A 13,668-nucleotide genomic window follows, 5' to 3' on the forward strand; every position below is an offset into this window, starting at 1 on the left:
CTACCATGATCATAGTGATCAGCAATCCTATAATGTAAATAAGCCCCCAGCGAAAAGGTTTTCCTCTGTAAGAGCTGCCTTGGTCATGGAGTCTTCACAGCAGTAGAACTGTAATTAAGACAAAGAAGAAAAAAAAATCTGACTTTGCTTTCCAACTTGCAGCACCTTGAATTACTAAGAACTGCCAGATTTTTGGTTTTTTGTTTCTAAATGCCCTTTGACTGAAGTAAGGCCTGCAGCAAGTTCAAGACTAGCTTGACTACTTGTTAAGTTTCACACTTCAGGTACAACAACGACAAGTTTTTCAAGTGTATATGTATATAAAGAGACAAATTTATTTAAGATGTGTACAAGTACTAAGTTATATACCAAGATATATTCATAAAGATATAATGAAAACATTAGGTCTGAGAGTGTAGCTCTCTTGATTTGCCATGTGCAGGGCCCTGAAGGGGTTCAATGCCCATCACCACAAAATAACAATGAAAATTCCTCAACACCTTCAAATGTTAGTTTCTGCCTCAGCTTTTAGAAGGTGTAAGTGTGAAGTCCAGACTGAAGAAAGTGGCTCTTTACAAGTTTCCTGTTGATGTCTGCAGCACTGAACAAAGCTACTTGATTCAACACAGAGCAAGAGCAAACCTTACTCAGTATAAGCCAGAGAAACATACATTTTTTCTTACTGTGGTAAGGATTTGCTGAGATAGAGCCTAAACCTAGGGGCAGCTCTATTTTCTAAAGCTCAGCAGCTTTCCTCAGCCTTAGCTCTCACTCACCTTGCCCCACACCCTACCAGTCCCTTCCTCTCAACCTTCAGTACGGAAGGCCTGCTCTACCATTCAATCTCAAAATGAGCAAAATTTAATCCTGCACAGTTAAGAGGGATGGCAACTGGTTCTCATTAATTCTTACTGCTGTACCACTACATTTTTTGTTTGTTTGAGAAAGGGGCTCTTTGTCCTGGAACTCGCTCTGTAGACCACGCTGGCCTTGAACTCGAAGATCCACATGCCCCTGCCTCCTGAGTGCTGGGCTTAAAGGTGTGCCCAACTCACTGGGCTCTATAACATTAAGGAAAGCGAGCACTGTGAAAGTCCATGCCATTGGCAGCAGGCACATTTACCTCCATTTGCAGTCTGTTAGCATGGGTTCTTCAACATCCATGGCAAGACTTTTCAGTACAATAAACATCACACACATAAGTTAGAGGGTTCACAGCTGCCTGCCAAAGAGTCATCACAAAGTACTCGCAGCCTCTTGAAACTGTCATCTAGTTGGGAGTAAACCTATCATAGGGTGAGTCAAAACGTAGAGCTAGCTCTCTGAAGTATAATATATTGTCTCCTCTTTTTCTATTTTGTGAAAAATTTAAAATACCCAGAAAAGTTGAATTATATAACATGCTTAGGTAAGTTTTCTTTTTTTTTTTTTTCCGGAGCTGGGGACCGAACCCAGGGCCTTGTGCTTCCTAGGTAAGCGCTCTACCACTGAGCTAAATCCCCAGCCCCATAAGTTTTCTTAAATTACAATTTTGAATGCATCTATATATTGAGGGCCAAACAGCATTTTCTTTTAGTTTACACATAGTAATGAAAGCCTGACTCTGATATTAAAACCACACAAGAGATTTTAATTGTACTCAAGGATTATCCATGAAACTCTTGTTGGGGAAGGATATTACTTTACTAGTGATACACTCATAACAAATTCTCCATGTTCGAGTAATTCTCAATCCCAAGTAAAGTTAAAAAGACATGAAAATAGAAGAGGGGATTCTTGGGAAGAAAAAGGATTTCAGCAGAAGAAAGGGAAATGAGAACAAATCAAGTACATTATGTGAAAATATGAAATTGTCGAAGAATAATTTTTAAAATATCTCATTAAAATAAACTGGTCAATTTCTAGACTTGACAAAAGAGAGAAAGTACTTTCATTCTTCCAAAGATTTTTGGAAACAGAACGAAAGACAGGTTAGTTACTGTCTTAGGGTTTCACTGCTGTGAAGAGACACCATGACCACGGCAACTCACATTTCACTGGGGCTGGCTTACAGTCTCAGAGATTTAGTCTATTACTGTCATGGCGGGAAAACTGCAGCCTGCAGGCAGACAGTGCTGGACAAGGCAAGAATCTACACTGGGTGGAGCTTGAGTATAGAAGACCTCAAAGCACACCTCCACAGTGACACACTTCCTCCAGCAAGGCCTCATCTACACCAACAAGGCCACACCTAATAGTGCCACTCTCCATGGGCCTAGGGTTCAAACACATGAGTCTTATGTATACCTACTCAAACCACCACTTTCCACAACTGGCACCCCCTAGGCTTGCAGCCATAATAACAATGCAAAATGCATTTAGTCCAACTTCAAAAGTCCCCATAGACTAACACACTCTCAACAAAGTTTAAAAGTCCAAAGTTCAAAGTTTCTTCTGAGATTTATGCAACCTTATTTCTAATCCTCTGTAAAATCAAAAGCAAAGAGCAAATCGCACACGTCCATCATACAACAGCATAGGGTATATATTACAGTTCCAAAACTGAGGAGGGAGCACAGTAAGGAAATACTGATCTAAAGCCAGACCGAACCAGCTAGGCAAACTCCAAACTCTGCATCTCCACATCTGATCTTAAGACACCATACAAAAAGCTAAATGAGTCTACCTGGACACAGACAAAATGCTTTAGTCAAAAGGCAGTGTCTGGGGAACAGAGGGTCACCTCCAACCCTGCTACCATGCATGCCTGCTGTCTACCCCTCACTGAAGTCCACCCTACTGCTGACGACACTTTAGCAGAATATACTCATGCAATCGAACAGTCCCTGTAACAGTGCCAGCCAGAGGAGGCTGAGCCCAATTAAAGTTAGTAGCACATAACATGGTAGGATAACACATTTAATTAAAAAAAATTTTTTTAAAAGACTTTGTGTGTAGAGGAGTATTTTGCCTGCATGTGTTTATGTACCACATGTGCTCAGAGATCAAAAGGGGACGTTAGATTTCCTAGAACTGGAGAAAACAGACGGTTGCGAGCTGTCGTGTGGGTGCTGGGAGTCAAACCCAGGTCCTCTGCAAAAGCGACAACTGCTCTTTACCACGGAGTCACCTCTCGGTGTACAAACACAGTTAGCCTTGAATTCTGCTCTGAGTTGGAGGAAAAGACACAGCTCTGCAATCACACCTTACTGGATGCTGGCCGCACTAACTGCCTGTGTGCACACTGCATGCTGTTAACAACACACGACAACTGAGAAATGTGGTTTCACTTGTCTTCATTTTTTGAGGTAGAAGCCATGAAACATCATTCCCTATGAACAACAGGAACTGAGGATCAAATCAATGATGAGCGTCCAAGGTTGTAACAGAAACCAGGCCTGGATCTGGGAACCCAGTTCATGATCTGCATAAGATCCATGCTTTCAGACAGTACTAGTACAAGAACATCAGGCTGGGTTGTTTTGAGACAAGGCCTTGCTGTAGCCTACACTGGTCTTGAACTTCCATCAGTGTTTCTGCCTCAGCCTCCTCGGTTGCTGGGGTTATAGACATGTCGCACTGTGACTGGCTGAACAGCAACTTTTACAAAGAATGTAATATGCTGGCTAAGACAAAAGTTCTGACATAGTACCTAAGATGTATACACCAAAGAAAGGCCAGAGACTGGAGCTGGCTGGGGCCTGGTGCTGCTCACTGCCACTGCAGGCAGTTCAAAGGCGGACTATCCCACATCCCAGTTCTCCACAGTCAGGTCTCTGAGGAGCAAGAACCAGAAGCACAAATGGTCTTCCCAGCGATGCCTTCTTAACAGGGCAGTCATTCCAGCAGGCTCAGCTTCCACTGGCTTCTCTGGTCGATCTTCGGTGGCAAACAAGCCCAAGCATCTGAAAGTAAGAATGGAAGGCAAGTGATAATGGGCCTGCCACCCTGCAGCCTGGCAGGGTCAGAGCAAGCGCAGGCGTCAGGCATGCTCACCAGGTGATTCAGAGCACAGGAAGGTTGAGTAGGGAAGGTTACTGTTCAGTTTTTTGTTTTTTAATTCTTAGATGTGTTTTATGTACATGTTTTATCTGCATATATGTATTAGTACCATATACACACAGTACTCTTGGAGGCCAGAGATGGCACTGAACCCCAGAGAACTGTTTTAGATGGCTGTGAGTCACGATGGGTGATGTTAGGAGTCTCTTATATAACTATGAATCATACATAGGAAACACAGGCCTATATATGAAAAAGAGTATATATAAGAATGTTTTTCTCATTATTACTTGTTAGTAATTAAACTTCTAGTGTTATGTTTGCATATGTATTATTAAATGATTTTAAAATATTTAACAATGTAAGAATAGTCCAACTTTAAATAATCCAATTTTAAAACATAATTTTGTATTTTACACAAACACATAAATTAAGAACTGACAGATTTTAGCCCCCCCAGCCCCCCTTTTCTTCACAGGATCTTGCCATTCTATAGCCCAGGCCGTAAACTTAATCTTCCTGCTTCTCCTTTCAGAGTGCTGAGATGACAGGCCTGGGTCACCATACCTGGATCAAATTTGAATTTTATTCAATATACTTTGTAATCCACTCTTCTACTGACCATAACAGTTTATAATTACCCGTTTATCATTCCCCCAGCCATTTACCAGAAATGCAAAAACCCACCACCACCACCACCACCACCACCACCACCACCCACCCAAGCCAAGCCATGTACATAAAGCCCACCAGAAGCCTTGGCTATATAAAAATATCAGTACCAAAACTGGGATAAACAAGATCCATAATTTCATGGTGGCTAAAACTTGAAAGAGATTTTTATCTTTAAAAAAGCAAAGTTATTAAATTATTGTCTTTTAAAATCACGGTATAATTGTATTTGATTTTAGAATTAGCCAAGAATAAATATATACTAGGTGTTAAATTTGGACGGGAGATGACAACCTGAACTGGCTGACAGAGGGGACGTGCTTTACATTCTCATGTCTAATTTCGTGGGATAGAAAGTTTCATTTAATAAAAATCTCTTGACGATTCTTCAGTGTGGCTTGAGCAGTCAAGCCCACGTGAGCAGAGGCGCCCACGACTGTAACATCCAGCTCCGAGTCTAGCTCTTCCCCAGGATCACTTCAAGCTATGGCCAGGAGTCCTCATTTCTGCAGGGCCCACCACAGTCTGTCAGTCTCTGCAGCTGCATAGCACCAAGCAAGAAACAAGCACAGAGAATGACGTGCGGGCACTGCCAGTGCCTCTGTGAGCATATTCACACCACTGCCAGCTTGGGAAGGGCTACAGGGTATCGGCACTAATTTTGAGAGTGGTTTTTGCTAGCTACTTTTGAACTACAAGACGTTCTCTTTTCCTACCTGTTTGGATTTGGTAATATGCACCCCCACCCCCACACACACATGTATTTAAACAGTGGATCCAAGCTGGTGGCAGTGTTTTGGGAGGCTGTAGGACCTTTTGGCCAGGGGGCACAGCTGGCAGGTACAGGAGCTGAGGTGAAGTGGGGTTCGTGGTTTGAACCTGGTCTCTCTGGTTCCTTGTTGGTGCCATGCTACAATAAGCTGCCACCCAATCCTGCCAGCACAGTAGCAAGCTGCTCCTACAAACATGCCCTTCCTGTTGTGATAGGTCACTCTTTCAGTGACAAGAAATGAAATTAAGTATCACCCAGCCTTGGAACCATGGGACACTGACATTATAAACTCAGACAAGGAACCCTCATACGATACAGTGTTTACAAAGAGAAGCAGACGTGCTCTTTGATCCTGGTAAGCCATTAGGAAAGGGGAAACTGACGCTGTCCTGAAGGTCCTAATCAGGCTGGCAGTAAAAATGGGCAACAGAACAGCAAAATGGCTTCAGGTCTAAGATGATTTTTTTTTTTTTTTGCTTCACAGTAAGTGTGTGAAAGTGTTGGCAAAGATGGCCTGCCGAATCTCAGGAGGAAGGGGACGAGACCACTGTTCCTGGGCAGGAGCGTGTTCAGATGAGGTGGACAACACAAGATGTTAGGGGCACATGCAAGGCCCACTCCAAATGTCATCAAAATGCTACTGCAGCACAGCTTTTACATGAAAAGCATTCCAGAGCACGGCCTATCACACTAGGGAGAGCCAGGAACAGCAACTCTAAAGGCCGTTAGTTCGCTTAGAGCTTGTCATGGGCTTTCCAGAGTAATCATTAAGAGGCTGCTATGGTGGAGTGTCCACCAAGTACTTAGGTGCCAAATACATGCTCACACATTTTAAGACAGCTTTCAAGATGAAGCCTTGATGGTTTCTAACTTGTAGGAGTATGTCAGGTAACTAAGAACCATCTCCTACAAGGGGAAAAAAACATTTTAGGCAGACTTAAATGGGAAAGGTAAAGAACTGATACTATTTAGATACGCCTTCAAATTCTACCATCGGTTGTAAGATAATACAGATACCTATCTCCTAAAAATGTTCTGAAGATGGGAAGGGTAATTGCAAGACCAAAATCACAACTCAGAAATCTCCCACATGCGTAGGTATGCGCTATAGGCTCATGCTGCAGCTGTGATGCTGTGTGTGTGTATGGACAACTGTATGCAACTGTTTTTAAAAAAGCACGGTTTTCTTAAGAAAAGACATTAATTCAGACTGAAGCACGGGCATTATGAAAGGCGGAGTGAGAGAAATAACAGAGACAGATGGTAGCACATGCCCTAGACTGGGCACAGGCTTCTCTAGGGGTAGCTTAAAAATAAACAGATGTCATATTATGTTGTTCATGGTGGTGCATGTTCTTAATTGCAACATGTAGGAGGCAGAGGCAGGTGGATCTCTGTGAATTTAAGGCTAGCCTGGTCTACATAGTAAGCTCCAGGCTAGTCAGAGCTACATAGTAAGACCATGCCTCGAAAAATACAAACAGAAAAAGTCATATTGTATCCTTCCCTCCACCACCATTACAAGTAATAGAGCCACTTAAAGTGAGGCCTTGGAATTGAGAGGCAAGCTCTCCAGCACCGACACCCAGCCCTGCACAGCACTGAGATAATGTGGAGAGAAGAGACACTAACCGAGAACAGGGACACAAGTCTTCTGCTGCTGGTAAGAAGCCATGATACTATTCACAGTGGAACTGGGACCTAGGACCTAAGCAGAAACAGGTTATGTCAACGGAGATTACAATTCAGATGGCAGCAGACCAAACACCTCCACTAGCAGCACCTGAGCCTGCTGCTCTCCTTAGTTATGGTACTGACAAGATAATCCCAACATACTATCTTATCTTGTCTCATCTCAGATCTGTCTCCTGACTCCCAGAAACAAATAATAGAGGAGAGAGCACTATAATAATATCTGCCTGGCCTTTTCCAAATGAGCATAACCCACAGGGAGGGGAAAATCAAAAAATCTAGGACACACAAAGGATTCATTCTACTCAAAGAGCTGTGGAAAATAATAATTTTTATATTAAAAGAATATATGTGCCATCTTATGTCTGGAACATCAACCCTACATAGATTTCACTGGGTCCATGCCTGCTGTGAGCCTCTGGGAGATACCAGCTGTAATGCCACGAGCATTTGCAAGAGACTCATGGTACCCTGCACATGGCCCATTTCTACACTTCCAAATGAAACAAATCCATACATGTTATCTACAAGATTTACAAAGTTGGTGCCTTAGAAGCTAATGTTCTCTGAGCAGAAGTGGAGAGACATTCTAAACTGTTGACTTCAAAACACTACAATGTTGAAGATGATCTATTTCTAAGCAATACCCATTATAATAAATTCAAGCATCTGTAGCACCTGACTTTTAGCAGCCTATTTTGCTATGGTCCAGTCTCTTACCAAACCTTCAAAGCAAACAGAAGTATCCCCAGTAACCGAGGAAATCAAGACCCAAAATCCAACGTTTGTAGCCAATGAAATGGTTGCAACCTCCTGTCACTAAGTATCAAATCCAGCCCTCTGTCCATTGCCAGTGAAGGCAGGGCTGCACATGAAGCACACTTCTCTTCAGCTGATTCCCTAGTACACCCCACCAATAAGGGAAGAATGCAAAGTCGGAGGGAAAGTGACGTTTGCTTGGAAGAGCTGTTCATTCCAGTTTCTGTCCATCACTCACTTAGAACTAGCCTCCTCAGGACTGTCACCCTCAAATCTCAGGTCCCACTTACCAGCACCCTCTCCAGAGGCTGCAGAATGTGAGCCTCTGACCTGTCATCATTCCCAGCTCTGCCTTTCTTCCTTCCCTCTTTTCCCTGGTTCTCTTTTGCCTTTTTTTAGCCTCCCAGCACTTATTTAACCAAACAGGCATTAAACTCTGTGTGGGGATAACAGGTGGGACTTTCCTTACTGGACTCTAACAGACACACCAGCCTTCCTAATGGCTAATCAAAATTCTCAACAACTGACTTGAGGGTTCAGGTAGCCAGCCAAAGCACAGGGATGATAATACATGAGAATGCTTCATGGGCACAAAGCTCCTTGGTTCCCTTGTGACTTCAGATCTGGGGAGGAAAGGTCAACTCTAATCCTAGCTTCCCCTGCATATTCCATCGGCACTGAAGACTTTCAGATCACCCCTGAGACAGCTGCACTATGTGAAAGGAAAAAGAATAGCCTACTTCACCTTCGCATGAAACAGGTAAGCAGACTGCTAGCACAAGCATAAAGCTGAGGTAGTTTAACCCTGGCACTCTAAGAGGGTTCATTTGAAGCTGTGTCACATATCTACAACTGTGAGAAGGAAGAGAATGCACATGGTTTCCGAGGAAGCTTACAGGTGTGGCTGAACTCTGTTGGCCGGTGAGAGTCCAGATGTCTGGAAGTGCCGTCCCCATCAGCTGCAGAGTACTCTCAAAGGCCCTCTGTAACTCCCTTGCTTGCTCTTCGAACTCAAAGAGAAAGAGCACCTTTAAAATAGCGTGCACTTCATCTAGAGAAGAATGGAAAATGGTAAGTTGTGTCCCAGCTCTGCTGCCAACACCATACAGTAATCTCTTCCCCAAGTTGCCAGTGTTTAATAGCACCTTACAGATGTACCCTCCCACACTTCCTCCTGACTGCTGAAGTAATCAGAAGGAAGAGACCCAGTGGGAATGAGCAGAAAGCTATGTTGTGTAGACCCTGTCCCTGGCTTAAGCACTACTCCCTCACAGGGAGGCTTCTTCTCTAGGGATTGGGAAGGGCTGACTCAGGGCTGTGTATGGAAATGAGCATTCCATACACAGGGCTTCTCAACCTCTTACTCTGCCGCCCTTTAATACAGTCCCTCATGCTGTGGTGACCCAACCATAAAATTATGTCATTGCTACTTCATAACTTTTAATTTTGCTACTATTATGAATCATAATGTAAATATTTGTGCTTTCTGACAGTCTTAGGTGACCCCTGTGAAATGGTCATTGGACCCAAGAGGAGTTGTAACCCACAGGTTGAGAATTGCTGCTCTAACTGGAAAATAGTATCTTTAAAAAAAATAAAATAAAATTCATTTTGTGGGTATCTTGGTGGAAATCAGAGAACGATGTGTGAAAGGTGTTTTTTCCTTCTACAATGTGAGTCCCAGAGACAGAACTCAGACTGTCAGGCATTTTAACGCTCTGAGACATTTCAATAGCCCCATATGCATCTTAACTATGTGCTATCTGTCTGTGGTACCTACTGCTACTTTCTGTGGTCAAGAATCATAGTGAACATTGAGACCTTACCTTTCAGCTTCTCAATGCTCTGTACCACCTCACTCAGCGCCTCCAGAAGTGCCAGGCCCTCCAGGGGGCTCCCTTCTTTGAGGCTATGCTTCTTCCGTTCTGCCTTGCGGCGGTTTTTAGATGACCTCCTGTCAGAAATTACAGACATTGAAAAGGAAGTCCCTCCTGAGTGGACTCTGATAAGCCCACTGTATCTACTGGCCACCACTTGCTAAGAAACCAGAGCATCTACAGATGGCAGTCATATCTTCAGAGACGTTAGCAATGAGGTGGTGAACCCACATATACGTAGTGGGGTCTGGAAAGAAACAAAGAAAGTCTGAAGAGTTCTGTTTTTCTCTTAAGTTGGGGGTAAAATGCTGGGTAAGATCAGGGTGGTGGCACAAGCCTTTATTCCAGCACTTAGGAGGCAGAGGCAGGTGCATTGCTGTGAGCTAGAGGCCAAGCTTGGTCTATAAAGCAAGTATCAGGTCAGCCAGGGTTGCATATCAAGACCCTGTCTTAAAAAATAAAGGGCCTGGGGTTGGGGATTTAGCTCAGTGGTAGAGCGCTTGCCTAGCAAGCACAAGGTCCTGGGTTCGGTCCCCAGCTCCGAAAATAAAGAAAAAAAAAAAAAAGAAAGAAAAAAAAAGAAAGGGCAAGGTAAAATGAGGTTCACCTGACAGCACACTGAACAATGGAGAAAAGAAAAAAAACAACTCAAATTCCACAATACGACGTGAACTTTAAAAAGCAGCCTCATGATGAGCTGGGAAATCCTTGCACAGCATACATATCCTTCCACTCTACACCCCTCCCCGCCCACGCCCACGCTCTCCTTGTAGAAAGCCAATCTGTTATTCTGTTGCTGCCTAGGTACATACGCAGATATCCTGGAGTTACTGTGGGAGTATCTGCCACTCATCTCGCTGCCACTCCTAATACTGCTGGTTTCCGAGAAGAGGTCCGTCTCTCGGCCATGGGCCACCTCGTGATCTAGAGAAGATGAACCAGACGCAGACATAAATGACTGTATACTCCATCAGCACATACTGGAGAATAGATGGATATTACATTAGTTTACTTTATTTACTCTTTTTCTTTTGGGGGAGTAGGTGGAAAGGGACTAGAAACTCATTTTAATGAAACACTGAAGACATCACTGGTCTGGCTGGATGGGGAAAGGAGGGCCTACTTGGTAGAGATCTGATTTCTGCCTGGCTCAGTATTGCCCCTCACTTTCTTACACATGTACTTCTTGGATCTGTCAACCTGGATTTCTGTCAACGCTCTCCCCAAAAGTCAAGCACATGTTGGCACCGAAGTGTTGATGCCCTGCTTTTCTACTTCCAAAACCATGTGTCCAAACAAACCCCATCTCTTTATAAAGTCACTGTCTCAGAACACTGCCACAGGTAAGCAGCAGAGACAACACCAGTGGGGCTGGTCTTCCACACCCACACACCACAGTATCAGCGGATACTTTTTGGAGGCACTCACCCACATGCACCCGTGGTGCTTGGCTCTTGAGCTCTCGAACCACCTTCAAGCGGTTTTTATGGCGAATGAATGTGGCTGTCTGAGAGTCCAGAAAGTCCATGTAATTTTTTTGGGCTGAGAATGCAGAATGAAAAAGACCTTGAGCATGATTATTGAAGCAAAGAGATGAAATTTAAGTGAGTGGTGTGTGATGAAGCTAAAATTGAGTAACAAAAGATGTGTCCAGGCAACCACCAAGATGTTTTCATTCCTCCACTAACGAGACAGTTGTGCCCACATAATCCCCAGGGAAACCAGGAATGTTAAGCATTCAGGATTGTCCTTGCAGCTGGACACTGGAGGTAATTAATAGCCTGGTGATCTGCATTATCTGTTGGGCCAGGCCATAGCAAGCTCCTACAACCAGGTCCAGAGGTAGCCAGTAATCTAATGACCCTTACGTTACCTCCATAGCCAGTGGCTGCCCAACACCCCCACAACCAGACTGGAGACACATAATGTCTAAATGACCTTTACGTTATCTGTATGGCCAGAAGCTCCCCCCAAGCTGTCCCATGGGCTATCATGACTATAGATGGCTAGTAGCCCAAATAACCTCTATACTATCTATACGATAGAGAACAGGTCAGACCCTCCCTTATGCCTGTAGGCTAATCTGTAGGTAGCCCATCTCCAGACTCCATCTTCTTGGAAGAATGACATGTACCCTGAGTTCAGTTTTGATGTAATCACACTTCCTTGTGCATTGGAGTTTGTATTACACCAGAAAACTTTTCCCCCAAATTATATTGTGTTTAAATATACTGGCAATAAACCTCCTGGCATCAGACTTTCCAAGGTTTGATCAAAGTTGATGAGATCTGAACTGAGTAATTAAATTCTTGGCAATTGCTGTCTGCCTTGACACCTGCAAAGGCACCCTCACAATACCATGGCAGTATACTCTCTACCACTAAACTTACAAAATCAAATTGGTGAAGATTTGACACCAAATCTAAAATGAAAAGAGCAAACAAAGGAAAAATGAAGGGAGCTTCTACAAAGGCAGGATGGGGGAGCCTAAATGCCTCTTCTGGAACACCCATGGATACGGCTGTGGGTGTGGAACAGAAGCTTCTAATGACTTCTGAGATCACTCTCCAGTGGACAAACAGCATTGGCAGAATACAAGAAAATACAAATAAATTATGCTCTCCAAAGGCAAAGTATGCAGAAGAATTATCAGCATTCCCAAGTTCTTTTTGTTTTTCTTTCTTTGGTTTTTTGAGACAGGGTCTCTCTGCATAGTCCTGGCTGCCCTGGAACTTGCTCTGTAGTCCAAGCTGTCCTAAAATTCAGAGATCTGCTTGCCTCAGCCACCCTGATGCCGGGTTCTAAGATGTGGGTCACCAACACCTGACTCATTCCCAAGTTTTTGTCAGTGGTAGGAGCTGCATAGATGAGGGTACAGGGTCAGGGCGGATACTTTCTTTACTCAGTCTAGGATGGCAAACTATACAAAAGTACCCACAAGTTGTAATCAGAACCAGGAAGGGTGAGAACGTGAGTACACAACAATGTGTTCACCAGGCGGCCCTGCTTCGAGGGCAGCACTAAAGCCAACACAGACTCCCTAAGACTCTGTCTGTGAAGCCGATGCTCTTTCCCAAGTTGCTCCTAGGCCCAAGATCAGACATTCTGCAGTGTCAGTTAACATTCTTCTCTTCTGTACAGCCACACACTGTATTTGGAAATATGTTTTAGCTTATCCTGAAAAATTTCAAGCCTACTCAAGAGTTGTAATAGCCCCAAACACACATACATCCTTCAGCTAGATTTATCCATAAGTAACATTTACAGTATTTTTTACTTCCTGTCTCTCTATAAAAATGTTTATGATTATGTACACACACACAGACCCTGCAACTTCTGTAGAATCTGAAATTAAATTGCAGTTAGGCACTTATCTCTCTCTTTTTTTTTTTCCTTCTCTTTTTCTTCTTTTTTCTTTTTTTCGGAGCTGGGGACCGAACCCAGGGCCTCGCGCTTGCTAGGAAAGCGCTCTACCACTGAGCTAAATCCTCAACCCCAGGCACTTATCTCTTAATAATAATAAAGGGATAAAAACAGGAACGCTACCCACTGATAAAATACTACTATCTAACACACTGCATATCCAAGCCTATTAACTATCCCAAACACAAAGACTCCCCAACCACCATCACTACCATGTAACCCATCTCAGTGCCAGTGCCCTACAGGCAGAGGCAGGCAAGGGACACTAGCAAGGGTTCTAGCAAGGGATACTAAAGCTGAAAGTGTCAGGTCTGCCATAAATCGAAACCCATGTGTACAGAGACTTAACCATACTGCATCACAGCTTTCAAGATTCAAACATTGTCAATGTCATCATTTAACAGCTCACTATATCCTTAAAGACTCTGATGAAGTCAGCAGAATATATTAAAATGCAGTAATATACGGAGCCCTGCCCTATCTATCTCTTCT

At 43.6% G+C, this 13,668-nt stretch overlaps 1 protein-coding gene across 2 annotated transcripts in view; it reads right to left on the minus strand.

Annotated features, from left to right (window-relative positions):
- Positions 1-300: 300 nt before the first annotated feature.
- Positions 301-13,668, minus strand: part of Elp1 (elongator acetyltransferase complex subunit 1) — a 52,441-nt gene continuing 39,073 nt past the window's right edge. Inside the window, exons 32-37 of one of the 2 annotated variants that reach the window (NM_080899.2) lie at positions 11,182-11,295; positions 10,566-10,677; positions 9,703-9,830; positions 8,773-8,927; positions 7,058-7,133; positions 301-3,884 (exon numbers count right to left, since the gene is read on the minus strand). In NM_080899.2, coding sequence (NP_543175.2) covers positions 3,817-3,884; positions 7,058-7,133; positions 8,773-8,927; positions 9,703-9,830; positions 10,566-10,677; positions 11,182-11,295 — 653 coding nt within the window. In that variant the 3' untranslated portion in view covers positions 301-3,816. Of the gene's footprint in view, positions 3,885-4,720; positions 5,195-7,057; positions 7,134-8,772; positions 8,928-9,702; positions 9,831-10,565; positions 10,678-11,181; positions 11,296-13,668 lie in introns of those variants that run through there. The other variant, XM_039109191.2, reaches the window with a different exon arrangement.

This window comes from Rattus norvegicus, chromosome 5 (assembly GCF_036323735.1).
Source record: "Rattus norvegicus strain BN/NHsdMcwi chromosome 5, GRCr8, whole genome shotgun sequence".
NCBI lineage: Eukaryota > Metazoa > Chordata > Mammalia > Rodentia > Muridae > Rattus > Rattus norvegicus.